The sequence below is a fragment of the Leptonotus elevatus genome, chromosome 18, assembly GCF_054856555.1.
Source record: "Leptonotus elevatus isolate MCC_2025b chromosome 18, RoL_Lele_1.0, whole genome shotgun sequence".
In the NCBI taxonomy this organism is placed as follows: Eukaryota; Metazoa; Chordata; class Actinopteri; order Syngnathiformes; family Syngnathidae; genus Leptonotus; species Leptonotus elevatus.
In genome coordinates this window covers 13,503,619-13,521,296 of record NC_141256.1, presented here as the reverse complement: position 1 = coordinate 13,521,296, position 17,678 = coordinate 13,503,619, and the positions used below count along the sequence as shown (strand labels likewise).

Below are 17,678 nucleotides of genomic sequence, written 5' to 3'. Positions count from 1 at the left end.
TAAATTAAGCATTTCGATGTCATCTGAGGTACATTTTTAGAAACTATATTTTTGAGGCAGTCAAATTCACACGCGACTATAAACAGAACAACAGTGTGTGTTATCCAAAGGGTGGATGTTTAAAAAAAAAAAATATATATATATATATATATATATATATATCTCAAAGAATGTATTGAAAATGACGTGACAGAACTTCTTTCAAGTCTTGCTTGTGGAAGTGGAAGGCACATTTAGGATGGCACATTCTGCCCCAATTGAAGCCCTTTTCACACTGCGCTCAGTATGAAAGAGTCACGCAGCAACGCGAATGATGAGTTACCAGCGTGCCCATATTTGGAAGTGCTGATATAGCAGCCGAAGCAGGAAGTAAAAAATGGATATTTTGGACAGCAACCGTAACCATTCTGTGGTCCCGGCCACATACACAATGAATGGGTTTGACAAAAAAGGAGGCTGCTAATCGCAGTGTGAAAAAGGTTCAACACTTGAATTGATTGACAGGGAACTTGTGCGTTAGATCTTGGGCCTCCACCCTTGTATGAACTGCGTGATCTTAGTGACATGGAGTCGGCTCAGGTGAAAGTCATGTGACAGGATGTCCTCGGTCAGCTGAACCAAGAGGCTGCCGTCGATTCGCTCCCTCTGGAATACCGACACCGCCGCCTCCGACAGGCCGATGAAGCGCAGGCAGGCCGACACCTCCTCCAACGACAGCGCCGACAAGTCGGCGGGAGGGCGCCAGGTGGAGTCGCCGTCGCTCGTCCCGCCTCCCTCCGCCCCTCTGGAGGACTCGGGACTGTCCGCCAGCTCGGGTGACGGGCAAGGAGACTGGCGGTTGAAAGGGTTCAAAGCGCCGAAAGGCGCAAAGCGACTTTGCGGGGGCGGAGGTCTCAGCCGGGGCCCGGCGGTGAAGCAGTCCGACCACGGCTCGGCCCAGGTGGCTTGCGCCGTCTGAGGGTTGGCCGGGGTGTCGGCGGGGATGGTCGAGGACGGCTCGGGGTTGGGGGCGGGGCAGTCGGCCCAGGAACATGGGTAACAGTAGAGGGATGTATCTGGAGAGTGTGAGCAGCTGGAAGCCAGCAGAGAAAATGGTTTCAATAGTTAACTCACGATTAATCGCAAATTTTGTATCTGTTCTAAATGTACAATAAAATGTACAAACATAAAAGTTTTTTTTTTTTGGAACTAATAGAAATATGGCTGCGTCTTTTAGTCATTGATACAATAATTTCATAATAATTCATAAAATTTAGTTAAAATTAAAAAGATGTACTGTAAAAAAAAAAAGTTGAGGTAATTTTTCTGCCACTAGATGGCATAATTGCATTTGTAAGACGCATTTTTCATCTCAAACATGAAGCAACTTTTTTTTAAATTGTAAAATACAACTTGACCCCGGTCCCCACAAATACAGTGGTACCTCGGAGTTTAAACATAATTCGTTCCTGCGAAGTGTTCAAAGTCCGAATTGTTCAACCTCCAAAACATTTTTTCCCATAGGAAATAATGTAAATGCAATTAATCTGTTCCCAAGCTCCGAAAACAGAAAATTCTGATTTTTATTTCTATTTATGTTTTTTTACATTTACAGTACAGTACAGTATTTAAACAATAAAAATACCTTACCTTACCTGTTGGGGTGTGATGGCATCAGTGGATGATAAATGCTATGTTAATGCTAAAATTTAGTTAAAATTAAAAAGATGAACTGCAAAAAAAAACAAACGAGTGTGATATTGATTTGTGTTGAGTTCATTTCCCTGCCACTAGATGGCATGAATGCATTTGTAAGATGGTGACAGCTCTGCATTTTTCTTTTCATATCTAATCTTCTAACATGAAGCAACTTTTTTAAAACTGTAAAATACAACTTGACCCCAGTCTCCACAAATATCTGCATTATTATTCAATTTCGATGTGGACGTGTCTGCTGCGTTGCGACTGGAATTCCCAGAGCAAATATGAGTGGCATTAAAGAAACTTTAAATTAACTCTAAACTAACGCTGTCATTTTGACACCTCTCATCAAAACAATAACTATTTCAAGGATTTGAATATGGAGACGCTCATTCCCTCTGACTTTTGTTTTTGGTGAAATCAACTCGTGCTCTGCTGTCGATTACAAAACGAAACATGTTAAAAAAAAAGTCAGAGGGAGTCTGCAAAAAAAAAAAAAAGTCATGCAAACTTTTGCAGGATTTAAAAAAAAAAAGGACGCTGATGATTTGTTGCCAGTGTTTGAAAATGTCGAGTGACAGTATACCTGTCCTGCAGTCCTGAGGAGTAGAAGGAAAGATTCGGTCTGGGGGAGGTGGAGGAGGCCTTGGCGAAGCGAGGGGGGACGGGAGGGCTGGGGGCGGGGCTGGAGATGGAGCCCAGTTTGGAGCCGCGAGGAGGCACTGGAGGAGCAATCAAGTAGCGACACTCCTCTCTCACCTTCACACACGCACACAGAAAAAAAGGAGAATGTGTGTACTGTCGCCTCGTGTTCTGGTTGCTAAATGTCAAACTCGGGTGACCTTTGCACTTCCGACAAAATCCTTAACAGCTACGATCTTCACACACACACACACATGAGGTTTGGCAGACGAAATACCCGGGAATGAGGAACACAACGCGAGTCAGGCTATAACTCAGACGCCGACATGAGCTCCCACGCGTCGTTCCAATTTTGTTGTCAGCCGCCATGATTCAAAGTGTGCAATTTAAATTGGGGGAAAAAAAAGAAAGAAAAGAAGCCTCATAGGTTTACAAGGGGATATAGTGGTTGGTGTGCAACAAGGTTATTATAAAAACGGATAAAATAAAAATGAAAATAATATATTTATATTAACTCATTCACTGCCATTGGCGGCTATAGACGTCAAAAATTCATTTGAACTATTTCTATTAGTTTAACATTTTTTCCACTTTTGTTAACAAGAGTATGAAAACCTAGGGGGAAAAATGGTTTATTTAGAACAGATATAAAATTTGTGATTAATTACTAGTGAAGTCATGTGATTAATTACGGGGAAAAAATTCATCGCCTGACGCCCCAAATTTTTTATCTTTTATCTTTTATTTTTATTTTTCTTCTTTTTTTTTTTTTTTAAATAAGTAATTTTATGGTTTTATTTTTTTTCAAATAATCTTTTCTTTTTTCTTTAAAAGCAAAGTTTATTAAAAATTAGGGGCATCTGGTGATAATTTTTTTTAATCATAATTAATCGCATGACTTCACTAGTTAACTCACGATTAATCACAAATTTTATATCTGTTCTAAATGTACAAAAAAAAATCTAGGCTTTCATACTCTTGTTAACAAAAATGGAAAAAAAAAAAGTTTAACTAATAGAAATAGTTCAAATGAATTTTTGACGTCGATAGCCGCCAATGGCAGTTAAATGTAATAATTATAAAAAGAAAACTAACTGAAAGAACGTCTTACATTTTTGCCAAATTTGTAAAGAATAAATAAAAATATAATAAAATAAAAAAGGATTATAACTTTGGCGTGCATTTTGAAACAACGCATCAGTATTTCAAACATTGTTTGACATTTAGGTACTTTGAGTCTCACACACGTGCACATACACACAAGACACATAGGACCGCCCCTCATTTGAATACAAATAACATTTCCTTATTCTCATTTTTTATTGTTATTTTTAATTATTTTTATTCCCATTTATATGATTTTTTTGTATTTAACTTTTAAATGATATATATTTTTTATATACGTTTTTATTTTCACTTTTTTTATTTTGGCAGTTTTGGTCTTCCCTATACAGAAAACTTTCTTAGGAAATGTTTGTGTAACTGAGGTTTAAAATTGCTAATGAGCAGCATCCTTAACCCAACAATATTCTTTACAATAATATCTTAATTCATCCACTGCCATAAATAAATTTTTAAAAAGATTATTAATTTTTTAAATCGATATTAATCACATGGCTCACCAGTTAACTCACGATTAATTACAAATTCAGTTCTAAGTGTACAATAAAAAATAAATAAATTTGGTTTTCATACTCTTAATAAAAGTGGAAAAAATGTGAAACTAATAGAAATAGTTCAAAATAATTTTTGACATTGACAATGGCAGTGAATGAGTTCAACAAGGAATTCTGATTCATGTGTTTGTGGAATATGAGTTAAGCAGGAAAGTCCATCTCATGGGCAGCCATTTTGTCACTTGCTGTCGACTGAAAATGACGTTATCGGTCGTTACCTGGGCCCTTAGGCGCCGTGATGTCATTTTGAATCGATAGCAAGTGACAAAATGGCCACCCCCTTCGACGGGCGGCTTTTGCTGCTTATCTCTTATTCCACAAACGCAATATCAGACTGCTGTGTTTCGACCAGTACGGCCGCATTGACTTTCCCTTCAAGAAGCAGCTCAGCACGTGTTGCGGGGCAACTCACAGCATCAGATTTTGGAGGTACGGGCGGTGGAATAGCCACTGTTGTCACCACGGTGCCCAGGGAGCCATCCAGCGAGGAGGAAGAATGGAAGGAAATGAGGTTTGGTTCCTTCCCGAGGCCGTCCGCATTCTGATTGGTCCAAAGCTCCTCGTAAGGTATCTCCTCACTGGTCCTCATTTCGGCCTCGGTCCACTCAGGCGTCACATACTCCCGTTCCTCACCTGGTCCCTCCCCGAGCCGGACCCCGAGGGAGTCCCCGCAGCGCTGCGATAGGCTGTCCGAGACCCCGCCCCCGTAGCTGCACATCGACAGCTGCCGCAGCGCCGGCGCCGACGGGTCCTGCGCCGACACGCACGCGCGGCGCGGGCTCGCGCACTCTTCAGTCATACACTCCAACTCGGGACGGGTTTCCCTCACGGCTCGCGAGTAGGCGTCGGGGTCGAAGGCGTAGCGCAAAAGCAGGCTCTCCAGCGCCGCCGCGCGCGCCGAGGCGTCGGCCACGTTGAAGCGAGGCATGCAGCGCAGCAGCAGGAAGTGGGAGGGCGACACTTCCTGCTGGCGGAGTACCATGCAGAGGACCACCGTCTTGCTGACGATGTTGAGCAGCTTGAAGCGGTGGCCTTCTCGGACCGCGTGGCGGTCGTACGGGTTTCGCGGAGGGCGGGACGGCACCGACACGTTGACGGGGAGGCGGACCCGCTCGATGATGCTGCGCACCGTGTGCTCGCCGCCCAGCATGCCTTGTTCCAACGGGGAGCGTGTGCAAAAGCGGCCGCGGCAGGCGAAGGGCAAGCTGACGCTCTGATTGGTGCGATGGTTCATACACACCAGGCAGGGAGTTTTACCTACGCAATCAAAAGATACTCGTTAGATGCAGGATACATCAGCCGATCAGGAAGTAACCTGAAGTGTTTGTATATACCGTAGACCTCAAATATGCAAATATCAAGGTACTAAAATGACAGTTTGGAATATTAGGGTATTTAAAAATAGCATTTTACCCCCATTGAACACAATTTTATCTTTAAACAAAATACTGTCAAGAGTAATTAAAAAATGTGTACCATGCCATTTAAATGCCATCAATACAAAAAATTTATTATTTGTTTTATTTCTTCTTAGCTTCTTAGTAAGTCACTGTTCCCACCACTTTTTTAGAACAGACCCATGGGCAACTCATGTTGTCCTGGGGCTAACTAGTACCCGCTGGCACCTTTTATTTTATTTTTTTGATATTGCACATTAACTATGGAAGCCCAAACCTGCCCCCCCCCAAAAAAAGACAAAAAATAATAAAATAATTTAAATTATTATTTTTTAAACTGTAATTTGTTTAAAAAAAAAAATAGTAAGAAGACCATTTCTTCCAGTGACGGTAAAAATAAGAACAACAAATCACCCCATTGGTAGAAATGGGCTTCAGTCCAAAAAGAAAAGAAAAAAATTATTAAAGAATTTTAATTATTAAAAAAAAAAAAACTAATTAGTTTAAGGAAAATGTAAGAAGACCATTTATATCAGTGACGCTCATAATAAGAAAAAAAATCACCCAATTGGCAGAAATGGGCCTATTACAGTAACAAAATAAAAATAAATAAAGGAATTATTTTTTAACTGTAGAAGTTAAAAAAATATTATTTTTTACCATGAGGGGAAAAAAAGAATGATTTATCTTTTTTTTTTTACTTTAAAGCAACACTAAGGAGCTTTTAGTTTACATTGATCATCGCCATATGGACATAAGTGGTAATGTTTTGCCAGAAGGAAGACCACATTTCCCACGGGGACATGCGTATTGCGTTGTTTTTGAGCTCACACACATTCAAATTGTAACGAATGGGGAAAGGGGGAAGCGACGTATTCCATAAAGCAGTTCTGTGCCAGTGTTCCTACCATCCTCAAAGTTGCTTATTGCCTGTAAAAATGGTATCAGAAGAGTTATGAAAATATTTTATTAAGGTTGAAAAGTTCCTTAGTGTTACTTTAAGAAGCCTATTTCTGCCAGTGACGGTAAAAAAATAAATGAATAAATAAATGTCTCCGCTGTTAGAGCAAAAAAAATATTTATTTTAAAAATGTTTTAACTGTAAGAAATTTTAACATTTTTATTTTTCCCCCCCACTCATAAACAGGCTTCATCTGGTAAAAAAATAAATAAATCCTTTCTTACTTCTGGGAGTCTTTCCCAGCCGTCTCAACAATGCACTCAATCCTGTCTTTTCCTTGTTGGGCGTGGCACAGAGAAGCTCCGCCTTCCCCATGAGAGACAGCTCATCTCCAGCCTGCAGCGTGAAGCTGTAGGGCTCGCTGTCCTCGCTGAACTCCCCTGAAACCACCTGCACGGTTGCACACAGGTAGGACATGTCACAAGGAGTTCAAAACATTCTGAAAGTGATTTTTTCCATCCATCCCGTTCTCGTCAGACCGCTCCCTTGTGTCGACCAATCATCTCCCTCACATAATGAAACTTACTGTATTTACGGCATACGCTTAGGTGGGCAGTCAGAATTTGGTGCTGATCCATTTTACGATTATCTGCGCTCTACTGAATGTCATTCTAGTTAGGACCAACTTTTTTCACATTTGCGGTTGTGAATGCGTCCCAAATGTTTTGGTCAGTGAGCACACATAATGTCGAAAGTGCAGTCAAGTCTGCGCATTGCTAAAGAGAAGCAACGGGGCATGAACCTTGACGCTGAAAGCGATTGTTTCCGTGACAAAGACTCGGTCGGGGAACGCTCCGGCAACCTCTTCCACGCTGGAGAAATACTGGACGGGGTCCCTGATGTCTCTGTCTTCATCCAACAATTTGAACTTTCCTGCGGAGCGACAAGAAGGGTAAAAAAGTAAGGAGGACCAAAACTGCAGTAATTCTAAATAAATGACTGAAAGTGAAAATTAAAACGGATATAAAAAATATATAAATCCATAAAAATAAATATAAATGGTAATAAAAACGACAAAAAAATATATAAATACATTTGTATTTAATTTTTGAATTATATATTTTTTATATACGTTTTTATTTTCACTTTTAGTCATTTATTTATTTAGAATTTTGGCAGTTTTGGTCCTCCATTGAAAAAGGGGGTTAAGACCATTTCCAATATAAATGGTAATAAAAACAAACAAATATATATATATATATATATATATATATATATATATATATATATATATATATATAAATACATAAATAAATAAATTTGTATTAAATTTTTGAATTATCTTTTTTTATATCCATTTTTATTTTCACTTTTAGTCATTTATTTATTTAGAATTTTGGCAGTTTTGGTCCTCCATTGAAAAAGGGGGTTAAGACCATTTCCAATATAAATGGTAATAAAAACAAACAAAAAAAAATAATATATATATATATATAAATACATAAATAAATAAATTTGTATTAAATTTTTGAATTATCTTTTTTTATATCCATTTTTATTTTCACTTTTAGTCATTTATTCATTTGGAATTTTGGCAGTTTTGGTCCTCCATAAAAAAAAAGGGGGGTTAAGACCATTTCCATGCAGGTATCATTGACGCATGCGATTGAGGAAATTCAAAATAAATAAATAAATAAAAACAGATGTAAAAAAAATATATAAATCCAAAATTAAATAAAAAACATATAAATATAATTGGTAATAAAAACAACAAAAATATATAAATATAATTGGTAATAAAAACAACAAAAAATATATAAATAAATACATTTGTATTTAAAAAAAACTTTTTTTTATTTTTTATATATCCGTTTTTATTTTCACTTTTAGTCATTTATTTGGAATTTTGGCAGTTTTGGTCCTCCATAAAAAAAAGGGGGTTAAGACCATTTCCATGCAGGTATCATTGACGCATGAGAGGGCAAAAAAAGCGTTGATTGGAAAAGACGATAAGAAGTGTTTTGCGTCCCCTTTGCTTGCCGACATTCTTTTTCTTCTTACCAAAAACAGTTTTGAATTACACCAGCACAAAGACACCTCAGCGACCTCTGACCTGGCACCGGCTCGCGAGCCGATCAACAGTCGACAGGGTCGTCATGGCGACGGGTAAAGGACCCCCATTCTCACGCAGAGCGTAGAGACATCACCATGGAGACAGCTACACACTCAGGCACGCACGCACGCACACACGCCGCCCTCCGCTTTTCTTTCACTTCCTCATCGCCGTCTTCAGTCTGTAAATCTTTCCCGGGGCCGGTGATGGGAAGCAGACGAGTAACGCGGTTTTGTTTCGGTTTGATGGCTGCTACTTTTTCAATTCAATTCAAAGTCAGGTTACCATGAAGCACATTTTAAAATGCTATTGCCTCGCTCGTTCACATACAGGTTCATCGGAATGCTGTATTGAATACTGAGAAAGGTGCTTCTATTTCTTGCCTGAGAGAGAGAGAGAGAGAGAGAGAGATGAGATTTTTTTTTTTTGTCTGGGAGACAGAATAGAATGCCAAACTCCAGCATCTTACTCGCCAGCAAGTCCCTCCTTCATTCTTCCCTGCAGCCAACTTTGCAGCCAAACAGCTCCCAAGACAGAACAATAGAAGCAAACGGTGCATCCCAACACTCGCCGGATGAAAAGTGAAGGACTGAACCGGGAATTCCACAAGTCCAACATGTTACGAGTGGGAAGACTGGCTGAAATTGAGGCTCCCCTCGTTGATCTATTTCAATTCTGAATGTCATGTTATGCAACATGTTAGTATTAATGAGTCACTCATGTGAAGACTGCATTCGCGTTAATGACTTCTCACAATAATTAGGAAACAGATAAATATCAATATGTGACACATTTCTGCCAGTGTTTACACTTTACAACATTTCTAGAAAGTTACAATGTCCTATCACTGGTAAGTTATTTTTAGAACAGTACGGCGGGATACTCATGGTCTTTTTGAGCACCACATTAATGACCTGGTCTAAATAAAATTGTCTGATAATCCTTAAAAGTGGCTTTTATGGAAGATTTAACAATGAGTTCAGTAATCGATTAATCTGTTGATTATTTTTTCAATTAATTGATGAATCAGATTTTAAAAACTTTAGTTTCTACCCTTTTTTTTCTTCAAAAATCATATTATTATTGACAATGCACAAACATAAAGGATTTACAATTCAGATACTGGTTTGGCCTGTAACGCAACAAAAATCGGCAAAAATGTTGATCATCGTTTTCAAAGTAAAAGCATCTGCTTTATTTTGGTTCAAGACAAAGATGATCAGTCTCTTTCATGGAGGACTACGGAAATCGGATCTGAAATTCTGAGCATTTGGAGAATTTCAAATTAAAACGGATATCTAAACGATTCATTGTTTATCAAAAGTCATTAATTAATTCGATAATCGATTTATTGTCGATCAATCATTGCATTTCTATTGACAGGATTTGACTCAGAATCCAACCAAATGGAATTTGAAGTGCTTTTGAGCAAGGTCCCAACTGCTTCACTTTAACATCCCTTCATAGATGATAAAGAAAATATCCCACTTGGTGGGATAGCTAGCATAGCAGTGGGATAGCTAGCTAGCTAGCAATATGTTAGCTAGTACAGCAAGTAATGCTAATAGAGCAATACAAAATATAGATACTGAATTAGAAAGCTTGTTTGCATGAACTTGGGACATCATGGTAAGCTTCGGTGCAGTTTTACGTATACTGCCAGCTTTGTTTCGTAAAGATTACGAAAAGACCAAGTCACGCTAATCACGCTAATCACGCTAATCGCTTACTTTCAAGGCCCATTCATGAAATGGGATCATTCAGCTTTTCTGTCCTCGACACCTCAGTCATCACTTGAGAAGGAGGGAAGAGCGAAAGAGAGAGAGGAGCATCCTGTTGTGCATCCTCGGGGGGGAAACCTATATTACTCTCCTCCTAAGCATATTTGGACTTCCTGGATGAAGTCACCACGCAGACATTAGCTCATCGCTGCTTGTGATTCCGCCCGCAGTTACCTGCCATATTTGGACGCTAGTCAAAAATGTCTCACGTGCCAAAATAGCACAATGAACTGAATTCACGTTTTGCTTTCAATCATGACAAAAATAATGGACATAAACCCAATCGCGGGCTTATCTCCGAGTCCAATCGTCTCCCTCCACTTGACCCCCAAATGTTCTTTCATTCTTCCAAAAAGGAGCCAGGGAGGCGGGAGTGGTGTGCGGTGACATCAGCGCTCCATCAGCGGAGGCATAAAGCTCCAGTTACGCACTGAATAACACGACTGGCCCCGGCAGTCGGAAGAACGCCATTGCGGGGATGAGCTTCGGTGAGGTCATACTGAGCAGGCTCGTCCCGTGTCCAGCATTGCAGTCCAATGGAGTGGCGTGAGGGGAAACGACCAGCGTCGATTTGTTGTGTAAAGTGTATTTCAATGGTCTTTTTTTTTTTATGTTGAGGTTGGGTATGAAAGTACCAATCGAGTTGTATATAGTATCCTCTCACCTTGGTATTGTAGAGGGATGTCAATCTTGGGCCCAATGACGTAATGGCCTTCTTCTAAACTATGAGCGGTCACTGTTGTCCACTGGCGACAAGAGTGGAGGAGAACCACATCCTCCTCCGACAGACCCTCAACACATTCACCTGAGAATCACATGACACATCAGCATAACACACATCCGACCCCATCTGGTGAACTATGCATCTGTATGATTTAAAACGTTATCTTAAAACGTTAAACAAGCAACCATCTGTGAGGTTACGAGCATCGCGGGAGCGCGCAGCAAATGCAAGGTGCGCGCGCACGCACAAGTTGTACATTTCGATGGAGGCGCACGACGCAAAGCTGGAGACTTTCCCCGCCTCGGCGGTTTTTAGTATTCAGCGCATCGACAGACACGTTGCATCATTTGCATGTGAAAAGAATTGAGCGGCACTTTAGCAGCACAACAGACACTTTGTGGCTTTTCCGGGCAGCACTGGGCCAGTAGAACAACTTGGACGGAACACCCACATGCACTGCCCGTTCCCAAAGTCAAGCCCCCCGATGTGCACATACGACACATTCAATTCGGAAACAAGAAACATGATATTCACACGTCTCCTATTTAAGATTAACTCAAAACAAGCAAAGAACACTAACTTTGTCCCCGTGTCAAGTAGCACAAGTGAATGAGGCGAGACGGAAACGGACTCACGTCTTTTAAAAAAAGATGTCCCTTTTCACATATATTTTGACTATACGTATTTATATGGATGTCGTGTTAAGTATTGCATATTTTTCACCATAGCAAGATAAGGTTACGTTATTGTTACGTTAAAACATCGTCATGTGTAAAGAAAGTGTTTGAAAAATATCGGGTTTATTTTTGTAGGTTTTACCGGAAGTATGAAACATTTTAGCTAACCTGACGCAATTAAAAAAAAACGGATAGTTAAAACTTTACACTTAACCTGCGCACTTTTTCAAAGTCAGCATCGCATATAGACAATTTAGTAGTTTAGTTGTTGTCTTAATTCGTTTTCCTAATTACAACACTTGAATTGTTACTTTATGACACCTGTATGGCGAGCAAGGGTCATGGTTAGCCAACGTAACTGTAAAAAAGAAAAGAAAAAAAACAACCACCAAAAAACCCCACTAACCTAAAAGTCAGGTTGTGTTTCGAAGCACCTGCGTGACAGTGAAATTCTCTTACCGTGTGCCAGGCGGACCAGGGTGGGCAGACGGAACTTGCTGACCACCGCGTCCAACGGCAGCGCGAGCGGGCTCCAGGAGATCTCCGACAGGCTCGCCGACAACTTCTCCATCCTCCCGGGTCATCACTGTGCCGGAGATGAGGACGAGCGTGAAGATGGCGGCGGTTGCTTGGATGGAGGTGAGGAGGAGCATGGAGGTGAAGGTGGCGGAGTAGTCGTGAAGAGTTTCGCCATGTTTGAAAGTGGGAGTAAAAGAGCTGCGGACGGTGAGCCGAGAGATGAGGGAGGGCGTCGGAGACCCCAACCCCCCCCCCCCCCCCCCCCCCGTCACCCCTATCACACTATGGTCAACTAGCAAAGTGTTTTAAGTAGCAAAGCTCAATGAGAAAACGAACATAATACGTTCTACTACATTCTTATCCGTTTGGGTAGCAATATTATTCACACAGAGGCGGCTGAAATAAGCAGAAGTGTAAATTAATTATAATGCAGAAAAGTAAAATCCATCCACATTTATCCATCTAAGGAGGCAGCCATTTTGCCACTCGCTGTCGACTGAAAATGACATCACAGTTGCTCGGGCAGGGCTCAGGTAACGACCGATCACAACTCATCTTTTTTCTTAAATTTGGTCATGTGACATTTGCAAAGCAAGCCGTGATTGGTTGTTACCTGAGCAGCACAGAGACATCTTTTTTTTCCGTCGACAGCAAGTTACAAAATGGCCGCCCCTTGAGATAGATAAGAATGGGTAGATTCTGTTGCTTAATTCATATTCCACAAACACAATATTAACCAGAATACCGTCTTCAGACTTGACTTCCCCTGTAAAATACAAACGCTACATACTGACAACAAAGATGAGTAAGAAAAAAATGGGAAACTTCTGCCATCTCAAAGAATACTGATGAAACTCCATTAAGTCTAAAAGTGGAAATGAATTATAATGACGAAAAGTATGTCTTAAGTCAAGTTTAAAAATGTATTTACACCACTAGTTTAAACACAGTATTCTGGTATAAAATCCATCCATCTCAGAGGACGGCTATTTCCATTTGGCTACATGACAAGTACAAAATAATCACCTGTGAGTAGAACAATCCACAATCGTAAGACTTACTTGCTGAAGATGACATATTTAGTGTGAATGTATACAACATCCTAATGTAGCTAATGGCCACATACAAATATTTTGCCCTGCCGCCCTAACCATGGTCAGGTCAGTAATTGCCATTCATGTCTTACCATGATTTATATAATAATAAAATAATAAGTCAGACAATACACAATTGCATACCCTGGCCAGAAAAATCAGTAAAGTGATTTCTGTAGTGTTTGTCAGACTTGGACCAGCAGCAGACTCATGAAAACAAAAAATAAAGTTTGTTGTTTCACGGACAATTTTATTAGTTCCATATGAACAAGATGTGGATGGAGGCAATTTTTACAGCAGGAGGGGGGGTTGGTCATTAGGATATTAAACCTAATGAGCTGGCTCTGTAAAAAGAACAAAAATAATTAAGGCAACTTTAGTAGATGAAAGAATGTTTCAGAAAATTCACCTGCACAAAATAATTTGATTAGCTATTGTGACAGTGACATCTAGAGGAGAAACCATGTAACTGCACTACTGAGATTGGAGTCAAGATTTCAAAATGTTTATAAATGACAAGATTATTTTTTAAAGTGCAGATTGCTACCAAGGATCACTTGCCAAAATAAATCATAACAGTATTTTATAAATGTGAAATGATAAGTTGGGATACTTACTGTCCTTCACTGCTTTGCCTAAAATATGAAAAAAGAAAAAATAAACTTATTTGTCACTAGATCACAACATTAAGACGCAACATCACAATTGGACACTTCTGATTGATATTGTGTTTGCGAGATATGAATAAAGCAGCAAAATCCACCCGTTTTGACCCATCTCAGGGGGCAACCATTTTGATACTCACAACTGGAAATGACATAACAGTTGCTCAGGCCTCAGCTAACGACCAATCACCTGTTTTTAGCCATGTGACATTCCAAGTGGAGCCACGATTGGTCAATATCTGAGCGAGCAACTGTGATGTCATTTTCAATCAACAAGTGGCAAAAATGGCTGCCCCCCCCCCCCCCCCGACGGGTGGATTTTGCTTTGTTATCTCCATTCCACAAACGCAATATTAATCCGAATAAATTATATTATGTGTAAAAAAAAATTGCATTTGTATGCGCTCCTCTCAACACTTGAAAAAAAAAACTTGCACAGATCAGCTGCAAATTGCAAAACCTTGACGCACCTCCGTAGGACAGTTTGTAGTAGAGGCACGCCATGATGCCGACGCCCACCCACACCTCTGTATACGCCTTGCCGTAGTAAGGCCTCATTTTAGTCCACCAAGCTGCAAAAATGCGTCCAGCCATCTGCGGGAGGAAACGACAACAGACACTTTAAGTGGCATCTTCACCGACGTTGTTCACACCGGCTTTCTCTTTGTGTTTAGCGAATTTAATAACTAAGGTGTAAGGCTAAGAGCAGCCCTAGTGACAATTTATCACTCTATATATATATATATATATATATATATATATATATATATATTTATTTATTTATTTATATAATGTCACCAATGATAGCTTGACTGTCAGGTCCCACTAAAGACTTGGGGGTATTAGAGGACACTGACGTCACGACAAAAAAGGAAAGGTAACAATAGTTTTACGTTTATTTAAACACATTTTCTGTCATTTATTGTGTAGTCAAGTTTGCTGTGCAAGATTACAACAAGGCATGCGGCTCATATGTTCCCTAAACCGTAGCTAACGCTAAACTAGCTTTAGGCTAATAAGACGAGCCTACTAAGCACGCCAACGAATGTAGCCATTAGTACGCATTGTGTTACAAGACGTTCACTTCATAATAGCTGTTAGGCACCAACGAAATGCATGATTGTACGCGCTACAATCTACAAGCAGTACCTTTATTTGTCACGGAGCAGAAGGAAGGTCAAGATAGCACCAGTGGTCGGGTGGTAAATCTTCTTCGACTCTAAATTACACAGTTTACCTCCTGGGTTTGTATACAGCGCGCCACCTAATGGACAAAATACCCACTAACAGCGTATTCATAAAGCTTATGAAAATAATTATAGTTGTGAAGTACAAATGCTTTGCTAATTTCCACCACCGAAGTTGTGTATGTAGGAGGTAGTAAGTCAGTTTTTTTTTAAGTTTCTGTTCATGTTGAGGCAAGAGTTGCCTCTATAAAAGCGAAAATATACACCCCAATTCTGGTTCGGATAATGTATGGATGGATCAACTGTTTAAAGGATACACATTTTTTTAAGAATTCTGTTGCTACAAAGGCATACATACAGCGGTTTCCGACATGTAATGGAAGAGCATGTTCTTCCTGTCACTAAATGTCACTGGCATGGATATTTGGGACTTTTTGCACTACCACTGCACCCTGGTTGGGAATCACTGCTTTAAAGTGTTAGACCTAAGAGCTGGTGAAATCATGATGTTGTTGTTTTGAACAGGCTTATATTTGAATAAATAATGTATTAAGTGGCGTATAACAACAATTGATGTCTTTAATCAATTGCGTATTAACATAATTTAGATTGACCATTTTACCCGTCACATTTTCACAAACGATTATTATTTTTTTTACGTTTGATTGAAAAGGTTGAGATTAAAAGGGAGAGTAGTGTGGCAAGTTTGACTTGTTTCCTGATGTTGTGTCTGTACCGGGCCACAAAAATTGTACGTGCGTGTGTATTCCAACATGCTCACGCCTGTATTCGTCCTGTTGTTGTTGCCGTCTGCAGAAAGCGTGTGAACACATTTCAACGCAAGGAGAGCGTGAAAGAGGAAGCGCACCAGCAAAAAGGTAGTTTTCATCTAATATAACATGTATTAAATAGGTCATCATTTTGCCACTTTTACAGCTCAAGTTCACCAGTCTGCCCTGGTGGTAGAGACCATAGTAGATATGTAAAGAAGACTTTCAAGAAGCTTTGAAGTGGCACAAAGCATTGGAAGTAAGTAGAGGAGGATTCCGTGGCATGGTGTCATATATGGGCGTGTTCACACTCATCTGTCGTTTCTGTTTATCCCTTATTTGTTTTCACTTGCTCACTAAGGAGTGTCCATTTGTTGCTTTTCAACGTTTTTGGACAAGCCCGATTTGCTACACAGGTCTGTTTCGTCACCACACACAGCGTATTATATTACGGTGTTGTTTGTTTGCACTCATTTGCGCAGATATATTCAAAGGCAGAGCACAACTTTTGGAGCTGAGATTTACTATTTGTTGGAAGGAGACGACCCAGAACAGGAAATTCAAGACTCCGATCAGAAAACAGAGCCGAGGTGGAAGGAGGCTCTGCAGTCAGTCCAACCTTGTCTCAGGTGAGTGAGCTGAAACAGACGGAGAATGGCACTCAATAAATACTACCTCCTCCAAGGCCGAACAGCGCTAATTAGGATGAGCTCCAAAATGTACACTTTGACATTTAGAATTCTGTCGTGAAGACCTTTCTGTGTGGTGTTTACATGTTCTCTCCGGCTGCTCTGACCTTCTCCCACGTTTCAAAACATAAAAAAAGGCCAATTGCTCATTGACAAGACAATATCCCAAGTATGCTAGTTCTGCATGTGCAACGTTGTCAGACTCGGGTCAAATAGTGGAGCCCAGAGTTCAAAGCAGCATTTAGTTGTTATGCTCCACACAAACAGAATAAGCTGCCAACAGAAGTATTGTCAGCCCCAAAGGGTGAATGCTTTTAAAAGTTAAAAAATAAAGGTACAAATTAATTTATTTGTCAATTCATGTAGCCTCGTCCTGTACTGTATGTGCCGCATACAGTGAACATCATCAAACATAAGGAACATTCTAGAATGTGCCAGTTATCAGAAGCTAACAACGATACTGTAAAACTATTAGCTAATTCAAAATTTTGCTGACATTGCAGCTCTGCTTACCCTTTGGCTTTGATGTGATGACGCTTCTGTGCCACTGATCTGAATATATGACTGTGGATAGCCGATAGATAGGCCAAGACTTTTGAGGTTGCGAGACCGCCATATTGCTCCTCCCAAGAAAAGTTTCTCGGCATACAATCCTATAAATTTACAGTACGAAATTGGAGGATAGTTGAGACAGTAATTAGTAGAAACAGCATGATTTATGATGTTTTACATTTGTTAAACATAAACAAGAGGACTTCAGACATTTTACCACTTGCCTTAAATACATGTAAAAAAATCTAATATTGGGGTCTCAAGAACTGAGTGATAAAAGAAAAATGGGTCTTCAAGGCAGCACATACCGTCCACTTGTTATTTTATTTATTTATTTTATTTTAATTTTTTTACCTCCGGCCTTATGTTAGCTGCCTACGAGCTGTATATGTCTCATCTGTATGTATGTATTTATACAGTAGTCTGTTTGTAATCTCAAATATTTTACCTAGGTGAAATCAAGGTTAAGTAAAAAAACAAACATTAAATAAACAAATGGTCTGCTCGCGAGATGGGAGGAGCAAGATGGTCGCCCTGTAACTTCAACGGCTTGCACGGGCGCGTATGGGCTATCGGCTGTCGCAGTCCTATATTCAATTCAGTGTTCTGTG

General features: G+C 40.0%; 3 protein-coding genes across 8 annotated transcripts in view; 1 reads left to right on the top strand and 2 right to left on the bottom strand.

Annotated features, from left to right (window-relative positions):
- garem2 (GRB2 associated regulator of MAPK1 subtype 2) lies at positions 1–12,339 on the bottom strand. The gene is made up of 7 exons (XM_086061188.1): positions 12,051–12,339; positions 10,855–10,995; positions 7,099–7,229; positions 6,581–6,746; positions 4,411–5,255; positions 2,267–2,439; positions 1–1,072 (listed from the first exon to the last, which is right to left on the bottom strand). The coding sequence occupies exons 1-7, from the start codon at positions 12,160–12,162 to the stop codon at positions 517–519; spliced, it is 2,124 nt and encodes a 707-aa protein (XP_085917314.1). The 5' UTR covers positions 12,163–12,339; the 3' UTR covers positions 1–516.
- A 1,094-nt stretch (positions 12,340–13,433) lies between these two features.
- On the bottom strand, positions 13,434–15,133 carry atp5mj (ATP synthase membrane subunit j). The gene is made up of 4 exons (XM_086060924.1): positions 15,019–15,133; positions 14,340–14,463; positions 13,822–13,839; positions 13,434–13,548 (listed from the first exon to the last, which is right to left on the bottom strand). The coding sequence occupies exons 2-4, from the start codon at positions 14,461–14,463 to the stop codon at positions 13,535–13,537; spliced, it is 156 nt and encodes a 51-aa protein (XP_085917050.1). The 5' UTR covers positions 15,019–15,133; the 3' UTR covers positions 13,434–13,534.
- Positions 15,134–15,872: 739 nt separating this feature from the next.
- Positions 15,873–17,678, top strand: part of syne2a (spectrin repeat containing, nuclear envelope 2a) — a 57,559-nt gene continuing 55,753 nt past the window's right edge. For 2 of the 6 annotated variants that reach the window (XM_086060918.1, XM_086060920.1), the window contains exon 1: positions 16,159–16,455. The gene's annotated coding sequence lies outside the window, so the exon portion shown is untranslated. Of the gene's footprint in view, positions 15,935–16,157; positions 16,456–17,678 lie in introns of those variants that run through there. The other 4 variants (XM_086060922.1, XM_086060921.1, XM_086060923.1 and 1 more) reach the window with 4 other exon arrangements.

Coding starts and splice junctions, on each gene's coding strand:
- garem2 (XM_086061188.1), bottom strand. CDS start 12,162: ATGGAGAAGTTGTCGGCGAGCCTGTCGGAGATCTCCTGGAGCCCGCTC. Junction 7,230..10,854: donor CATCCCTCTACAATACCAAG/GTGAGAGGATAC, acceptor GTCGCTCCGCAG/GAAAGTTCAAATTGTTGGAT. Junction 6,747..7,098: donor CAATCGCTTTCAGCGTCAAG/GTTCATGCCCCG, acceptor GCAACCGTGCAG/GTGGTTTCAGGGGAGTTCAG.
- atp5mj (XM_086060924.1), bottom strand. CDS start 14,463: ATGGCTGGACGCATTTTTGCAGCTTGGTGGACTAAAATGAGGCCTTAC.